This window comes from Setaria viridis, chromosome 8, assembly GCF_005286985.2.
Source record: "Setaria viridis chromosome 8, Setaria_viridis_v4.0, whole genome shotgun sequence".
Classification (NCBI taxonomy): Eukaryota; Viridiplantae; Streptophyta; class Magnoliopsida; order Poales; family Poaceae; genus Setaria; species Setaria viridis.
In genome coordinates this window covers 23535147-23554800 of record NC_048270.2, presented here as the reverse complement: position 1 = coordinate 23554800, position 19654 = coordinate 23535147, and the positions used below count along the sequence as shown (strand labels likewise).

Sequence of the window (19654 nt, the reverse complement as noted above, 5' to 3'; positions counted from 1 at the left end):
TTTATGTATCTTTCGTGAGTTTGGGTGTTACTATATGTAGTTTCCACAAGTTTGTGCACTACCTCCTACCTTGATAACATACTAGCAGAAATGCTCATGCGTTGCTACGGATCCTACCTGTCCTCAAGTCAATCCGCAAGTGAAAAATGTTCCCGACTACGCTATTCTCCCAGGCTAGTAAAATAATACTCAAATCTCATCCCAACCTACGCGTCACTTGCTGTGGCACTACAGCTCACCACGTCCTCCTTCGCTTCCACGCCACACTGTTTCGTCTTTAAATTCGCCGCTATCGCGAGGACTAAACACCTCCATCGCTCACTGCCGCTTCCATCGCCCATCCAAATCGATGCCACAACGCGTGCTGCACTCCCCAGCCGCCTCGCTCCATGCTAGGGCGTCAGCCTGATGGCAGAAGCGGCATCATGATGTTGTCTAAGGGTGCCCTGGCATGCCCCTGAGCCCACTTCCGCAATGGTGCACCTGTACACCACTACTACATCTTCTCCATCAAGCAGCTCAACATGCTAAGCGCGGTCGCCGTGTTGGCCTTCTTCACACGGTCCTGCTCTCCGAGATCACCATCGTGGTACCTTATCACCCTCACCAAGTTGCCTTCCCGCAATGTCTGGGGAAACCCAACCTAGCCGCGCCTGTCTTCCTGAGCCTTGACGGGTGGCTCCGCATCACGGTGTACAGTGTGTAGGCTTCGTCACGCGACGCTCTACATCCTTGATGGGCTTCGAGATGGGACATGGCTGGCGTCACTGCCGTGGCCCCACACATGTTCCTCTTCTCCACACAGGTATTCGACGAGTGGTTGCAGTGGCTATGAGAGGAGCTGCAGGGGCGTGACGAGCTCGAGCGGCCCACTCGTGGCACCGCGACGGGTGGTGGCTGCAGCTGAGAGCCACAGTCCAATCGTGATGATCATCGGCGGCGAGCTCTAGAAGGCCGGGTGCATCTGGATAGTAGCTACATGGGGAGGAAGGGAGGGACGGGTGCCGTGGCACCATCAGGTTAGGAGCCACGATGGAGGAAGATTGAGAGAGGGAGTGAGGGATGGACGGTGAGTCATGCCTGCCGCCGAGCATGGATGGGTGGGAAGGAGGCGTGGATAGGGAGTGCCGAGGATTTTAAGATTGGGATAAAATTATGAAAAGCTGCGGTACTTTTTTGTAAAACATGCTTGACAGTTGGGAAGAAAACACTTGCCCTTTCATATTAGGTAGAGATAAGCTTAATTTGTACTTCGGATATTAAGATGCTAAAAATTGGAGATCAATTTGTAATCTGTAATTTGTCAATACATGTAGATAGGGATGGGTACAAGGAATATATTCCACAGATGGTTCGTTGTTAATGGCTTATAGAATAATTATCTAGCTTTAAAAAAACACAAATTATCTAGCTCATATAACTACTTCCTCCATCTATTTTTATACGGCATGGTATAAATTGGCACGGTCTTCCAAATAACATTCTGACCATTCATTTATCTTATATTATATTGTTTATAGTTATAAACTTATAATCATTGTAGAGTATATTTCATTACAAATCCAACCATATAAAGTTTAAATTATACAAATAAAAAAATTAATAGTTAAATTATTGGTCAAAATTATAAAGTTTAAATCTTGATATACATCTGCGCCTTATTTTAATAAAAAGGAAGGAGTCCATATAACAGGTCAATGCCTCGACAGATAGCCTATAATACTGTAGCGAGGTGTGGAGCAGATGACCAAGTCAGAGCCTAGCCATGTCAACGATCTTGGAAGTCCTTCGAGAATCCGTGCACGAGCTTAAACTTTGTTAAACAACTGAAGCTAGTAAAATCCAACACGCAGAATCCCATGCAAAAGACAAGGTGCAGTACAAAGTCGCCTACCCCAAGAACCTAAATGGCACTTGATCTGCAGTAATGTTTTGACCGGCTGATGAGATCGATTTCCAAATTGCTGCACGTGCACACAAACATCATCGTCAGTCGACAGTGGGCATCCGGTCTTGATATATGGACCTGGATCGATGATTAAGTGCTGCGTTCATGCACGTGATGACTGATGACCTAGTCGTTACAAGAATCTTTACTGAGTACAGTAGAGGTTTAGCCAATGCATGCTCGTCGATCTAGATGGCTGGTGCGTTCGCAAAAGCTTCGTAATGATGGCTGGTGCGTTCCTTCACGTAATCAGTTTTATGCCCTATCACAGTATATGACTATGTATCTAGACATACAGATGAAACTATTAGCAATCATTTATTGCTGTAAACTAAAGCTGCTCCTATGTTGAGCCACGTCATCCTCATTTGTCTACCGTCAGATGTCGTGCCTTTGTTCAAATCTAGTCCGTTCATCATTTACTGTCTTCCTCCCTCATGGAAACCGCCATCATGTTCAATCCTTCGCATCCTTGTGAGTTGTGACCTTGTCCATCCAATCCGAGTCCCAACCTATGGCAACAATGAAAAGACAGGACCCCTCCTCCGTGCCATCTCTGTCGATTACGCTCCTCCAAGAGATGTTTTGCCTTCAGTTCTGCCTCTCCCTCTCCCTAGGATGTTTGGACCATCCTATGCACCTCCACAGCCGGAAGGGGCTCCAGCCCGCCCTCACCTCATCTTGGTCCAGAGGCACCTCCGGCCAGATCTCAAGCGAAGGAGCCCAGTGTGGTAGGATATTGCAGCCACCGGAGCTCAAGGGCGGCCGCACATTCGTGGCAGCACCGAGCTGAAGGGTGGGGAGGGTTTTAATTTGTTAGTGGCAGTTAGCATGCCAGTTTGAACTGCAAGTGCACAGATCAGCTATAGTTTTTTTCTTAGAGTATTTCATCCAATGTTTATCAATTTGTGAATTGTGCTAGGGTTTTCTATGTAACTAAACAGATCTAATCCTATCATGAAGTATAAATTGCATATGAGAGTAAACACGGGTATAAGATGAATATTATGAATAGATCATATTCACATGACATGAGGTAACACGACCAAAGGTAGCATGAGCCTAATATCTTCTACTTGATGTTCTAGCCAAAGTGGTAACCAACCCATCTCGTACCTTGATAAAGAGTCGTCCATTACACAATTGTTTGCCCTTTCCCTTCCCTAATATTGTCACCACACAAGGGTAATAGCACCAACTTCCAGTCCAAGACTATGACCTATCCGCAAAATTTAGACTAATCACCACGATTACATCTATTCTTACTAAAGGCATATGGTAGCTATATATATGAATAAGCATGAATCATAGTAGATCAAAGTAGAGACAAGAACAAATTGATATCACCATCACATGTACATATGCCTTGATGAATTCAAGGCTTGGCTCTGGAACTCCACTAGGGCTTCGCCACATAGGGACAACCATGATGGCTAGGGTCTAGCCTAAGCCATCTCCTAGGAAACCTCGAGGACTTGCAGTGGCCCTCAGCTCCCTCTGGTCCGTGTCCCTATATTTCGTTGACTTCTAGCGAATGGATGCTCATGCCGATGGAAAAATAGGATATTTATAGCCTGAGAAAGCCATGGTTCAAATGGGAAGTTGAGGGGGTCAGGAATGGCCTAGGTCGATCAGCTTGGGTTAGTCCAAGCCAGTCGGCCTAGCCCTTCCTTTTGGCCTCTCATGCCTCCCTTCGTTCACAAGTCTTCTCTAATGTTCTGAAGTCTTCTTTTTGCTTGCATGTAGGCCTGGCTCAGCGATAACCTCGAATAAGAATGGCTCTTGATAACCTTGTATATATTTCATTTGCTTCACTTTGATTCCGAGATCAACTTGTCATATCTTCAGAAACTTTGCTCCTAAGTCTTCCTAGAGGATTGCTCGCCAAAGATGTGCGTGAACGGAAGCCCTAGGACCATAGGCCAATCGGCTTGGGCTCGATAGGCTAATCGGCCTAGGCCCTTTTGGGCCCTCTAGCCTTCGTCTTTCTCTGGGTTGTCGCTGGTTCTAGGTCTTGTTCAATTATGCTCCATTATAGTCCAAATTCATGTGAAAACAGAATGTTCTCCAAAATACAATGCATATGCAAAAATGTGGTTATTTCATGTGCCAAGTGGCGGGTTAGTATAAGAATTAATTCAAAAATACTTCTGAAATAGCACTAAAAAGGTAGCAATAACGAGCGCCAACAATTTCTCCATGCTTAAACCTTGCTCATCCTCGACTAAGTCAAGGATCTTTGATTATCAAGAAATCACTGTTGCCCTATGATGTAATCCTGCACTTGTTATACATAACAAGACACATTGCTCTCTCAAGTGTTTAATGTTTAAAGTTCAAGTTGTGAATGACTACTTTTCTTTACGAAAGATAGACTAGTAATAAAGAATATGCCACAGTTAAAATAAATACAAAGCTCTTGAACTCAAGTGAACTTCAGATCTTTACTTTGTTCCATCGTGAAGAGTTTTTTTTCGAAAAGATGCAAATCCAACATAAGTGAGATTCTTTTGCAATAGTTCATGGAAACACTCATCTTATCAAGTCACTCAAGGCTATACTAGATAATTTTCAAACGATTCTAGTCATATATGAAAGTGGATGGCTTATGTAAAGCTTGGTAGGTAAAACTAATCCTAGCAAAATATTATATATGAAATGTTGTCAAACCAAAATAGAGATATATTGGATTTACTAAGACTTGTCGAAGGGTCATGGAAAATAAATGTTGGAGAGGGAGAGGGATGAAACACACACATTTAGATAGGTGACATGCGCAAGTAGCAAAGGTTGATCCCGAGACACGGATGAAGTTCTCGTTATCGGATTGCACATGGTTGGAAGAATGAGTATGATATCAATGGGCACTGATAATCAAGTTTCAAGTACCGAGGAGTATCTTATTTTGCGTTCCTTTTCTTTTTCTCATTTTTTACTCCTCTTCCGCTTTTTACCTTCTTAGACCTTGTCACAACATAATCAAATTGCACTTACTTCAGCAGTAGTAAGGGATATGATTGATGCACTAACTCCCCTATGCTTCAACAATGCTCGTCTTCGAGCATGAAAAGTGAAATCTAATAACTGCTGGTGTAAGCATGAAATCCTTCAAGAAATATTCACAAAAGGTCTTAAATCTTCTCACAGATGCTTCTTGCAAAAAATTATAGTGAACAGGGTAGCAGCCCCTTGGGCCAATCGGTCTACCCCTTTGGTCATCCATTTCTTTTAAATTTTCTTCCACAAGCTAATAGTTGCCTTCTCTGATGATTTGTACTGGTTTGGCATAGAGAAATCTATTGGATCTTTGTCAAAAAAATTTCATACTCATATAATGGGTTGTAGTAAAGGAGATGTCAAAAAAGATGATTTTTGTTTAGGGTGGATGCCCAGCAAAGTTTGTGAAATTTTCAGTGTAGAAACTCACAATGCATGGAAAGAAAGACTATGAAAAAAAAGATTTACATAAAGGAGGTGGCCTGCTTCTAAGTCTCAAACCACACTCATCAAAATATAAGTTTGCAATCTAAAGGTTTCATCATAAAAGGTCATACATGTATATAGGCTCTGGTAGGATAGAACATTGCAAAAGATTCACAAATGTAGATAGCTTAAAAATTAAGTTTTAATAAAAGCTCAACAAGTTATCAGGTCATCAGTGAACATAAAATAAACGAGCAACATAAAATATATGGGTCTACAGTTTAGTCATTTAACCTCCACAGTTAAAAGAGCTGATATTTAATCAATTTAAGTTCATTAAATAGAGAGCAGTTAGTCAAGCTACATACAATATTGTGCAGTTAAAACAAAGTGGCAACATTCATCATTTTTCCATAAGTAATAGTATATCAAAATTATTAACATCATGGTGAGCACAAGGTGATGGTGATCATGATTTATTGAAAATAAAAACTAGGTTTGTCCTCTTAGTAGCCATGTTATTATCGAGAGAGATATACAAAAGATGCATTGAGTCTATGGTTGAAGGTTTATATATACAGGCATTTAGAAGGTGATGGAAAAGAGAAGTTGCAAAAAAAGATTTACCGCCCTTTTGATGCTTGTAATGAAGTGTAGCGCAGCCTCCCCATGCTTAAGCATTGTGCTTAGCATGGAAGAAGAAAAATGAGCATCTTTTAGTGACCGTAATCCTTGTACGCTATATAGCATTTTTATTTTCGTCCAACAAGTCCTCCCCCATGCTTAGCAGTTTTATTTTCGTACAAGTCCTCCCCCATCCTTGTAAGCTATATAGCATTTTTATCACCCTCCAACAAGTCCTCCCCAGCAACGGCGTCGGAAAAGCTTGTTGGTAGAAGTTAGCGAGCCTGTTTGAACTGCAAGCACACAGATTAGTTGTAGCTTTTCCCTTAGAGTATTCCATCCAAGGTTTATCAATCTGTGGATCAATAATGAACTGGCTAGGGTTTTCTATCTAGCTAAACGGATCTAATCCTATCATGAAGCATAGATTGCATATGAGAGTAAACACAAGTATGGCTCAGGCTAATCGACTTGGGTGGGTCCAGGCCGATCAGCCTTGTCCTTCCTTTTAGCTTCTCACGCCTTCCTTCCTTCCTAGGTCTTCTCTGATGTTCTGGAGTTTTCTTTTTGCTTACATGTGGACCTGGCTCAGCGATAATCTCGGGATAAAAATGGCTCTTGATATCCTTCCATATCTTTCATTTGCTTCACTTTGGTCCCGAGATGAATCGTTGCCATGTGGTAGCATTTTTTTGATGAATTGGTTTACTGGTGAAACATTGTGGTGTCAGGAATAGCACGATACTCAGTGTACAAGTTCAGGATCCGTGTAAGACTTCATTTTGCATCTGTTAAAATGTGTATGTTCATTAGTATATTTTTTTTTGTAACGGTACGGTTGCATGAATTGACTTTTTACACTTGTGCCTACGGAGGTATATGACACAGAGATCCGTGGCATCATGTCTCAATACAGTACATAATCCTAGTAATAATATGGTGTGGTGGATCCGGCACACAGAGCAACGCGATGGGAATGAAGTTGTGCACATGTACCCGGTGGACTGCGTCTTCTCTGATCGCCGCCTGGTGGCCTGCGTCTTCTCTGATCACCGCCCGGTGGCACTGCTGGTGCATTTATCTCTGGTTCGACGGTCGCCATCCGCCGCTTAGTGGCCTCTCGCAATGTAACAGATACGCTTCAAAGATGCGCAGTGGTTGTTGGATTTGCCCTGGGATAATCCCAATCAGCAGTGAAAATAGGAGGTTTGTTGTTGGTGGCCACCCACAACTGAAGTGGTTGCGATATGTTTTCACTTTGAGTTCGCCATGACGGACCTCGTTGATCTGCACCACTTCCTCAGTATCTCCGTCACGCGCTCCTCGGAAGGTCTTTTCCTTTTGTAGTGTACTGTAGACCTTCTCCAGTGCGCTGCTATGTCTGAGTGTCACCTGACATTGACACATGTGGACTCCAAGTCCAAGCTTTTGGCTACAGATGGTAATCCCATTGTAGATCCTTCAGCACGAGCCTCGCGGGTGCTCTTTAGTATCCTATGCTTACTCATCTAGATCTGGCATATGCTATTCAATAGGTCTGGCTCTTCATGCATGATCCACATGAGCCTCACCTTGCACTGATCAAGCGCATCTTGCAGTATGTGAAGGGTACGTTATCTGCTGGACTACATAGTGGAGTTGATTGAACTGACTCTCTCACGGCATACTGGGACGCTGGCTGGGCTAGTTGTCCTGACTTACGACGCTCTACTTCAGGATATTGTGTTTACATTGGTGACAATCTGATATCTTAGTCCTCCAAACACTAAACCACTATATCTCACTCTAGTGCTAAAGCGGAGTACGGTGGCGTCGCACATGCTGTTGCTTAGTGTTGTTGGCTGCAACAACTTCTTCAGGAGTTGCACATTCCTCTGGCTTCTGCAACCGTTGTCTATTGCAACAATATTAGTGCTGTTTATATGACCACTAATCATGTTCACCATCGTCATATGAAGCACATTGAGATCGACATCCACTTTGTTCGTGAGAAGGTCGCACTGGGACAGGTTCGCGTTCTGCATGTACCGTTGGTACACCAATATGCGGGTGCCATGACCAAAGGTTTGCCTGTGCAGTTATTTACTGACTTCAGGATCAGTCTTTGCATCCATCAAGCTCCTGCTGCGACTGCGGGCGGGTATTAGAGTATATATAGCTATGCAAACATGTATATGTATTTGTCCATTTACACCATGTCATATTAGCTATATATATGAAAGGTCACCCTCCTAGAGGGTGTGATGTGTTTTATCAATCTCTCTGTCTCTCTACAAATGTCCCCGGTCAAACCCATGCTACTAGTTGGACAAAGACGGCTTACTTGCCAAACAGGGCCAGTGTTTCAAAAATGATAAGCGGCAGCCCAGTCGGGGGAGCATTCGAACACACTGACCTATGCGTGTAGAGGTTGTAGACGCACCCGGGCCTGTCCTAGAGTGCGTCGAGGCGGGTTGGAGTATTCGAGGGACCGTGCCCAGCAATAGGTGAGTGGAATCGACCGTGACAAGGAGTTTCTTGTATGTGCGATCGGTCTCTGGAACTTTCCCAATTGTCACACGAGTATCGATGGTCTGAACACAAGTGATACAGCACCGATGCATGACCATAAGGCAATCATTGGTGAGAATTGAGATCGATCTACACAATGGATCCAGAGTACTTGCTGGTACATTTCAAACAGACATGTCTGTCTCTCTCACGAGACTGATTGAGGTGACCTAAGATGAGTGTTTTCATGTGGTGGATAGCTCAGCCAGGGACCTGGTCGGTTGTCAGGTCGTCGGCCGCCCGCGGCGGTGTCCGGGTGGGGCAACAAGCTGACGTACTCGAACCAGACCTGGCGGAGCACTTTGACAATGCAGTCACGATGCTTGTCCGCGTTCATGGACAAGGAGCACGCCAGCAGCCACTCCAGATCCGTCGCGCCCCCACGTGTGCTCGCGGTCATCTCTATCAACTCGCGGAATGCGTGCTGCGGATCCCGTGTCCGCTGCACCACCTCTAGGGTCCCTGCTAGCTCAGGTGCCCGTCGCAGCAATCACACATGCAACCGTGGCGGTAGCATCCTCCCTAAGAACAACGACGCGCATGACCTCCACCCGCCGTTCACCCTTACCCTAAGGCCAACCTGCCACTGCCATGATCACCCAAGTGGTCTGACTTCTCTGCCCCTCTTGTGTCACGCTGGGCACCACCGTGTTCTACATCAAGTCTGTGCATGACACCTCCTGTGCTTAGCAGCCGGTACTGTGGAACGTGGCCATGTTCCACATTTTGGGAACTCCATCCCAGAACGAGAAACGGAGACGACCAAGAACATCGTTCCAAAATCTGGTACGTGTTCCATCCCCTGTATGGACATACTGGTACGTTTCTCAAAGTGGCATCCCATGGCCAACATCCTAGTTCCTCGTTCCCAACGTTCCGGGAACATGGTTGCTAAGCTCCTAAGTGTTTTACCTAGCGCTCTAGCCTTGCTCGACTAGGGTGACAGATCAACGGTACTTTGCGGTGTGCCACGTAGACGACAAGGTGATGTAGTGTTCTTATCACAATCAATGAGAGTCAACTCCTTAATATTGCTGAAATCTTCCTAAACTTGTAGGTGTATTCAACAAATATTGTTACATCAGCTATGGTTTAAAATTTCATTGAGAATTTACTGAGCCTCAAGACTCAAACTGGAACATTATGCCCCAACAAGGCAACGTCATCATCTAATAGGGCCAGTAATCCGATTAGGCTTGACCACAATGGTTGATCAAGTTGAGCGGAGACGGATCTCTCTAGAAACCGAAACAAACACGCAGAATATCAGGGGAGGCCCCCACACCCACGAGGCTACGACCCATCTTAAAATGATGGGCGGTTTTGCGAGCGACGATTTTACCATCAAAATAAAAAATGAGCCTTCATCAAGATCCAATCGGCAGTGGGGATGATAGGCACCTGTAGGTCGGTCCTCCTCCATATGGCGCCCCAACTGGTGTATCGTCAATCTTCTCCGCTCTGATACCTCTTCTCTCTTATCCCCTTATGCATCACATGTACGTCATCACGAAATAGCGCCGCCCAACGTCACTACTGGTCCCCCTCGACACTACTACATTGGATTTTTATCGGCACCGTACCAACCTGTGATCCTGACCGAGATAAAAGTGAGTTCATCATCCTTGTGCAATACCGACTAGCTAGCTTCGGCTCTAGGCCATATCCGGAGACCAGAGATCTCCACGGCAAGATGGTCGGGCATCTCCTGTCTCGCCCTCTGTAGGCCGTCGCTCCTGATCAGTAGTGGTCATGCGTGGCTTCCCTTGTGATGCTCATTTGCTGCTGATCTATATATAGAAATGCCTACTATTCTAATGCTGCAGGAACCATGAACCGGAAGGATGCAGATGCACGCGCGGAGGTGGACACGAACGTCGACTTGGCCCGAGAGGAAATGGGCCGCAAGGTGCAGCAAGAGCGTCAGAGCATGGACCACAAGCTTATGCAAGAGCGTGCAGATATGGACCTGAAGTTGAGACTTCAGCGAGCGGACATGGACAACATGGTCCGAGAGGAGCGTGAGAACATGGACCAGATGTTAAAGCAACAATGTGATAACGTGGACCGGAAGATTAAAGAGGAGTGCGACAATCTAGATCAGAAGTTGAAGCATGAGCGTCAAGAAATGGATCGTCTAATTGTGTTGGAACGTGTCCAAATAGATTCTGAGAACATGCAGGCACGTGTAGAGATGGATAAGAAAGTTGCAACATAATCGTGAGTACGTGGATTTGAAGATCATACAGGAGCAAAAGCTACATTAGGCTACTCTATTATTTTTCCCTCTGTTACAAAAACACCAAATGGTCGTCGTATATCCATCGCAGCCTATTACTGACAAGATACAGAAGGAGATTACACCAACCCCTGAGAAGCAAATACAAGAGCAGGTAATTAATTATATGCCACATGATATGCACATACAGGAGCAAAAGGTACATTAGGCTATTCTATTATTTTTTCCCCTCTGTTTCAAAACACCACATGATCTTCTTATATCCATCACAGCCTAATACTGACAAGGTACAGAATGAGATTATACCACATGATATGCAGATAGAAGAGCCGGTAATTAATTATATGCCACATGATATGCACATTTAAAATTATATACATTCATTGTTCATAACTTTTTTAATATTGATTCGTTTGGTTAAATTCCTCATGCCCCATTTATTAAATTTATTTCTTATGTGGGCTTTGCCCACATATAATTATGCCAAAACTGTATTTCATTCATAAATCAAGAAAAAAGGGCCGAAAATGATATGTACAAATTTTGAGCTCAATCCAACAACAAATGGGCCTATCGGAACAAATTTTTGGCTATCCGAACAATATTGGCCTATCCGAACAAACTTGTGCTCGATCCAACAACAAATGGGCCAAATTCATTTTATGACCAAACAATTGTCACTATGGTCATGCCACATCAGATTCTTATCCATCGTGGCAAAACCGTAGGAGCCAATTTATGACGTTTGTCTCGACGTTTTGTATGTGTCATAGATTTTGTGCAAATATAAGGAACGTCACTAATTGGGATTTTTGACGTTCAATTAGTGGCGAACGATCTTCGTCACAAGAGTTTCATAAATCACGGTTTATGACGCAAAAAAATATGTTTATGATGCATTTTGGTTCATCACTAATCAGCAAATCCTTTACGGTGCATGTTGCTCGACTGCCACCGCCCCTACTGACCCAAGTAAGCTTGCCGGCTTGATGCGCCCCAACTCCTGAGGATGGATTGCAGCAAAGCGGTCACCTAGTGAAAGGTGGGGCCATACGCTGTGCGAGCAGTGGGCAGTGCCCAACGCTGGTGTAAGAATGGGGATGCCGGGCAGGAGGACAAGGCCCCTGGAATGCGGGTGGCAGCACCAGCGGCGACAGAAAGAGGGGATCGAGGAAGTACCCGCGACGGCGGCGGCAAGAGAAAGAGCGAGCAGCTCCAGCAGCGTCCACCCATGGCATCCGTTCAAGCAGTTTTAGGCATCAACATCTGCTGGCAGCCCTCCTTTCAGTGAATCCTAGCAGCAGCGCCACCTGTTCTTTGCGTACGGGAGGAGGCGAGCTCACGGATGCGCATCTCGTCACCTCCTCCTAATCCAATCAATGATGCTGGAAAAAGAAAAGAAAAAGGAAATAGAGGGAAGGGGGATAATCCCCCGAATCGAAGAAATTCGTGTGCATGATGTCAATTTTTGAAAAGCATACGAATTCTATGTCACATTCAGTGAAGCGTGCAAATCTGGTGTCAAATATCGAAATCTCTCGGTGTCGTGAGCTTTCTTGTGTCGTGGTCTTTTTTACCATTAGCCTCCTTCAAGAGATTCCTTCCAGAGCCCCACGGCTTTCCTGCATCCATCTCCTTATCGTGCCATATATTTATAGGCCTATGTGAGGACCTAAGGTCCTACTAGATTATAATTTTATGCCTTGTACGGTCGGCACGTAGGAGCTTGTCACTTATGTCCTCTATAGTCTTCTCGTATATGTATGCTTCGTTATCATGGTATGGTGTCTCCTTGATTCAGGAAAGCCTTTCGGAGCCCCGCGTTCTTCCTGCATCTGCCTCCTTCCTATATCCCCTAGTTCTAAAGCCATGTTTTGTTCCCCCAACTAACATGACTCAAAGTATACATGCATGATGTGTGCCAACTTGCATTTCATGTGTGTATGCCTGCATAGCACTACTGGAGAAGGTCCTATCAACATCGGGTTCAAAAATGACATTACTATCGGTTTTGGACGTCGTTGGCAAAGGGTCGGTGATGATGGGCATATCCTTCACCAAAAGAGGGAGAACCAGCAGTGAGAGTGCATTAAAAAACAACAAAAATATAAAACTCATCCCAACAAAAATGAAAACAACAAAAGAGACACGGGGAGAAAGAGGGAGGGAGGGAGGGAGGAAGATAGATGCGCACTGTGGCCCCACATTGCCCACCTCCACGGCCTTGCCTGCTGATGCCCCGCAGCCTTTGTGCCTCAGTCCCACCCCAAGGGCTGCCTCCCCACCTTGCCCTACCGTTGCTCCTCACTGCCGTCGCGAGCGGCTCTCTGAGGGGAGAGTGGAGGGGGAGGGGAGGGGCAGCAGAGGGGGAGCGGATGGGGCAGCAAAGAGATCCGGCCGCCGTCGCCCAGGAGAGGGAGAGAAAGGAGATGAAGAGGGAACAGGAGATGAGGACGAGGCTGTTCAGGTGCTTATGGCTGGGGAGGCAGGGAGACAGAAAAGCATATAAAGTAAGGCTAGGCTAGGGGAGAGAGAAGTTGCGGACAGACACGAAGCCTGCAAATGATATTTGATAAATGTTTCGGGTACATGGATTCATATTCACCGAACCATGGTCAGAATCGGGGGTGATATCTGTTTTCACTGCTGGTTCCAACGTCCATAGAACCTACCAACCGATTAACTGGTGGTAAAATGACATCACTGCCAGTTCAGCTGAAACCTGCGGTGATGCTCCAGCAGGGATGACCATATATGTATTAGTGTAGGGCTATGCATTTTTGGATCTTCATGATGGGTTATGGTGCCCATGGAAGCTGCAACGGCACTAGGGGCCACTCTTAGTCGTGCATCCGATTGGCCGGCCGCAGAGCACATTATTGTGCGCGTTTGAGGTGGTGTTTGCTCCGCGTCATGGAGGCATTGCTACGGATGTCCATGCAGCATGGGATCTTTATCGCATTGTGCCTTTCTGTTCATGCGAACTGTTGAAACTGAGAGCTCAAACAATGGCTGTACGGCAGTGCCCAAGCTGTGGCCTGCCTGTCCCCGGCTATTCAGTCCGTTGCTTCCACCATGCTACGATGGCGGTGACTCATTCCTTAGTCTGGCTGAGAGATCACCATGCTTGCAAGGTATTATTGTGCTTGGATAACAACTGATATGCAGCAAAAACATTGGTTTGGCGGAGGTTGATGGCAAAAGCTTTCGACAGCGGCGCTAGTGGGCATGTTTCCTCCATGGAGGTGCCTTTGTTCAGGTACTACTGCTATAGATTTCAAGGTGAAAACCCAGCCCAATTCTTGGGCCGGCAATGACGCCACTAGTAGCACCGTGTCTTTGATATGGTCATCATCTTGGAAAATCCTCGTTGTGTTGTGATATGTGGTCATGCTATGCTTTCACCGTTGTGCCGGATTATGCTGTTTTCTTATTTATGGTTATACCATAATTTCACTCTTGTGTTGAGGCTTTGTGTTGGTTAAGACCTGGTCTAGCTAAGTATCTTATTGTGGTTTTAGCTCGGTTTCCTGAATTAACCGAGAGCTGTAGGATTTTTTGCATCGTTTCCCTGAAAAACGAGGTCATTGATTCATCGTCTGCCACACCTTATCAATATAATTTAGGTGGGGATGCTCTCCCCGACCATTAAAAAAATGAAAAACATATAGCAATTTATAACCAAATTCAAACAACTTTTAAAAAGGCTGCAAAGTATTTATGTGTGTACTACCTACTATGTTAGAAAATGAACATGCCAGAGCGAGTAAAGATACGCAATTTCCATTCACTATGAATCCCAAAATAATGCACAAAACTCTAACGCTTATTTCTGCTAGTCAGTGCAGAAGCACATGATGTTGATTAATTGTTTTTTTCACCATAACGAAAAGGAAACTCGTGACAATGAGCAAGGTTCCCTTTGGATACATAAACCGTCTCCCAATCGACAAGTCTAGAACTTTGGGAGTGGCGGGATGCTCTGCTCGTTCCTGAAGTAGTCGCTGGGATCCACCATCGCCTTCACTGCCGCCAGCCGCCGGTAGTTCCCCATGAAGTACTTCTCCGCCCACACCCTCCCGCTCCGGTACGACGACACGCCGTCCCGGCCGACAACGTTCTGGCCGAGGTCCAGGTCCCGGTAGTTGGCGAACGCCTCCCTGGGATTGCTGGTCGCGTACTGCCCCAGGAACCCGTAGAGCCCGTCCAGCCACCGGAGCGCCGCCGCCGCTGCGGTTCCGTTGGCCTCGCCCCACCACATGGACCCGTACTGGATGTTGAACAGCACGCCACGCCTGTGCGGGTACGGCGACGTCGTGGCCGTGTTGGCGCCGCCGACGGCCCCGCCGTGCGGCTCCAGGATCATGAGCCCGTTGCCGTTCTTCGAGAGCCATTGCTGGAAGAGGGCGTCCCATCCTGCCTTCCCGACGGCGCGGCGCACGTAGTCGGACTTGCTCTTGAAGTAGGTGCCCAGGCTGTTGGTCCGGTTGAGGAGCGCCTCCGGCGGCGTGGCGGCGTTGCCGAAGTAGATGAACGCCATGGCGCGCAGCCAGGACATCTCGTTGCAGTCGGCGGCCGTCATGCCGAGCTCCGGGAAGACGCCGCGCGCCGTGGCTAGGAGTTCCGAGCAACGGCCGAGGTAGAGCGTCTGGAAGAAGGCGTGCCGCTCTTGCAGGACGACGCGGATGGTGAGGTCGGCCGGGAGGGATGGGGAAAGGATGGTAGTCTCCCACTTGGCGAGGAGGTAGGCGACGCCCTGCTCCATGGTCCTGAGGTTGTTCACCACGGTCACCGTCGGCGGGACCGCGGAGAGCTTCAGCCGCCACGCCACGACGACGCCGAAGCTCTCACCGCCGCCGCCGCGGATGGCCCAGAAGAGGTCCTCCCCCATGGCGGCGCGGTCGAGGACGTCGCCAGCGGCATTGACGATCCTTGCGTCGAGGACGTTGTCGCCGCCGACGCCGTACTTGCGCATCATCAGGCCGATGCCGCCGCCGCTGATGAAGCCGCTGACGCCGACCGTCGCGCACGCGCCGCCGGGGAACAGGAACCCCGGGTTTGCAGTGCCCACGGCGTAGTAGAGCTCGCCCAGCGTCGTGCCGGCGTCTACCCAGGCGCTGCCCTCCCCGGGCACGACGCGCACGCCGCGGAGCCTGGCGAGGTCGAGCACCGCGAACACCTCGGGCTGGACGGAGCGGTAGGACAGGCCCTCGTAGTCGTGCCCGCCGCTGCGAACTCGGAGGCGCACGCCGTGCCAGCGGCCGCAGCGTACGGCGGCCTGGACGTGGGAGACGTCGGAGGCAGTGACGATGCATAGAGGGCGCACCGTGGTGTTGGTCAGGAATTTGGGGTTCTGGATGGAGGACTGCAGCACGGACATGAAGCCGCTCGAGCTCTGCTGGTACACCAGCTCGCTCGGCATCATCGACGTGAGGCATTGGAGGAAGGAATCAGAGGAGGCTGATGAAGGGAGGATGGCGTTGCCGCACAAGAAGCACAAGATGGCCAGAACTAGTGCCATTTTTTTGTGATCTGCCATGTGGACGAGCTTGCTGCTGGATGCTGCTATTGGTTGCATTGGCTCTATATATAGTAGTATGCCAACATGTGTTTTTGTCTTATAAATAATATGAAGATAGGAGTACTTCACAATTTCAGTCCTATCCGCCTTTTCTGACAAGGTGTTATGGATTGAGGAGTTTCAAGCACCAAAACTTGGTGTCTATTGGGTATCTTTCACATGATCCAATTCCTTAAGTGCTTGTTTGGATAATACAGAATTGGAGTGGAACGAAAAGGTTCGAGTCTAAAATGAACTAATTTACTTCACCAATCCCTCCTATTCCACTTCAATCCACTACTCCCAAACAAGCCATTAAATGGGATATTATATCATGATTTGTAATGATCACAAATGCTCAGGCCTAGAAAATGAGTGGTTCCGTTTTTGCTCTTTGGCATTTTAAGATTTATCGCGCATTCATTATTTATGCTCATTATGGTAGAACATCAATAAAGGGTGGTTTATTTCAATACTTCAAAATGTAAAAATGAGTAAAATCCACTAACGGTCCTCAAACTGCAAGATTATGGACTTAGATGGCACCCCGAGGCAATTTGAAGGACACACTTATTTAATCTGCAAGTTTGTGGACCTAGATGGCCACTTGTGACAAGTTTGAGGGCTGCCCATGCATTTTACTCTATAAAAATTAAAAATCAAGTTTGAGGGCTGCCCATGCATTTTACTCTATAAAAATTAAAAATCACATCTTCCAAATCTTCGTGAAATGAGTGAGAGAGGTATCAATAGATTTCTCAAGATAAAGGTGTTTGAAACTTGACGAGCATTACTACACTAAAGAAGTTGCATCCGCAATGACATATGACCACTATGGGCATCATATATGGGAGATCATTTTTCAACTCTGTATACATCTCCGAATACAAGCTTGGCTGAAAATATTGCATCTGTGTTTCCAACAACACAAAAATGTGACATTTTCCACGTTGATGAAAGCATGAGTCGCCAAAAGATTTCATGCCATTGTTCTTCTTTTTGGATACCATCTCCTCTTCCAAATGGCTTGGATCTCTCTAATCAACAAATGGAACATTAAAGATGGTAAAAGGTACTAACAATCATTCCCATTGATTATGTGGTAATCAGTAACATGAATTTATGTACTCATTATTACCTTGCATTGTCCTAGCATCATATATTTTCAGGCCCCGTCTGGATCAAATTTTCACAGGAATTTTGGAGGAATGCCTTCTGGAGGAAAGGAATTGCATTGTCGCGTTTAGAACGAAGGAAAGACGAGTTCCGTTCCAGAGGAAAGGGAACGCTCGATGTAGTGTAAAAAGTAGGAAATAAAACACCCACTCCAACCCAAGGGAACTCATCTTGGTTGGCTCTCGCTCCTCCTGCTGCTCACTTCTGTTGCTGTCTCCTTCGCAGTTCGCAGCATGTCTTGAGCCCCGTACAAAAAATTGGTGGCCTCACCTTTACCATAGGTCTTATCAGATCCTATAACTTTTGATTTGGACAACTGTGCTTCTATCAACTTAATAGATATGGTGGACAGGGTGTAGGGCCGGTTCTGAGATTTGGGAGGTTCGGGCGGAAAATAAAAGTCGGACCCTTTAATATAAACATTATAACAAATATATATGAAATGTTACCAATAAATACTTAAATGTATCTAAAAGTAATATTCATATCAAATTATTTATACATATTATCTTAAAAGTTTCTTCTAACAGTCCTCGATGTAAAGTCACTTATAATAGGGTTGATGTCAATCTCATCCAACAATTTCTTCTTGATGCATAATGTTACCAAACCATTTAACCTCTCTTAAGTCATTGTTGACTTCAAATAGTTCTTCAATAACTTCAACTTTGAAAAGCTTCTTTCAGTCGATGCGATAGTCACAGGCACAATAAATAAGAGTGGTAAGCAATGGAGACATTAGGATAACAATCCACATCTCTAACATGCTCAAAAATCTTCATAGTAGACATTACGCCATCTGGCAAAGTGAATTTCATAATTTTTAATTCAGAAATAAGATCATATATCTCAACATTCCTATTTGATAGTAGCATAAATTCCGCCGTTTCACAATCCTTCGTTCCAAACAGGCCCTGAAACAGAGGGAGTAGCATAAATGCATGGAGTTGTAAGAAGACTCTACTATTTGATAGTAGTCAACACTTGACACCGATCATGCTCCATTTGCTGGCAACCAAACTATGGATCAATATCAAGATATGGGATGCTTGATATATATAAGAGTAAAATGCATCACCGGTCCATAAACTTGTCCGGATGTGTCACTTACGTCCCCATAATATAAAAATGTATATTTCACTAGTAGAGAATTGGCCTTTAGTCCCGATTGGTAGGGTGCATATCTCCTGAAAATCCATCCGGGATAAACCAACCGGGACAAAAGGGGGGGGGTCTTTAGTCTCGGGTCTTTCAACCGGGACTAAAGGTCACCCTTTAGTCCCGGTTGGTGTCACCAACCGAGACTAAAGGGCCTGCCACGCTAGGCGCGGGATAGGCCCTTTACTCCCGGTTGGTAAAAGCAACCGGCAGTAAAGGGTGCCCCTTTAGTCCCGGTTGGGTTTCCCAACCGGGAGTAAAGGGTTACCCTTTAGTCTCGGTTGGCTTTCCCAACCAGGACTAAATGGCACCCTACATGGCGCCTGAAATTTTCATGCATCACGTACGTAGTACCGTGACCCTTTTGTTAACCTTTAGTAGTTGAGATTTTTTTTATAATGAAATCAACTAGTATTTAAATGAATGAAATTTGTAATTATACAATTACTATATATATATACACAATTCAACTAGTACAAATCGATCTTCATTAGCGCGTATTATATATACAAATAAATCAAACTATATGTCTACAATCCCGTCAAGGTGTTGCTGGGAGCGTCTAATTGTCGTCCATTGTAATAAAATTCTCCTTTTGGATTTACCACCTCGTCCATTAGGAATCCAATGAGACCTTCACATATTGCCGCTACTCTTTCTTCCTTCAAGAGTGCTTGTTGAATATTTAACATCTATAATTTGGAAATTTGTGAATGTTACACAAACAATTAAATATAAGGAGCTAGAAAATAATTAACTAGTAATAGTTTTATTTTACATACTTTAATTGTGCGATGTCATCTTTAGTCCCTTGGGTCCCATAAAACTGTGCATGTGCTCACAGATGTAGTAGCCACATAGATTATTTCCGGGTTCCTGTCTTAAGCACTTCAGTGCGGAAAAAAATAAGTTATGAAATATTCGTGTTATACAATGTACTAAATGTGCATACTTCATACGTACTGGGAAGTCTTTG

General features: G+C 45.7%; 1 protein-coding gene across 1 annotated transcript; it reads right to left on the bottom strand.

The window, feature by feature from the left end:
- Positions 1-14551: 14551 nt before the first annotated feature.
- LOC117833949 (berberine bridge enzyme-like Cyn d 4) lies at positions 14552-16331 on the bottom strand. The gene has a single exon (XM_034713538.2). It carries the CDS (start codon positions 16321-16323, stop codon positions 14740-14742), a length of 1584 nt encoding a protein of 527 aa, XP_034569429.1. The 5' UTR covers positions 16324-16331; the 3' UTR covers positions 14552-14739.
- Between the last annotated feature and the right edge of the window lie 3323 nt (positions 16332-19654).

Coding starts and splice junctions, on each gene's coding strand:
- LOC117833949 (XM_034713538.2), bottom strand. CDS start 16,323: ATGGCAGATCACAAAAAAATGGCACTAGTTCTGGCCATCTTGTGCTTC.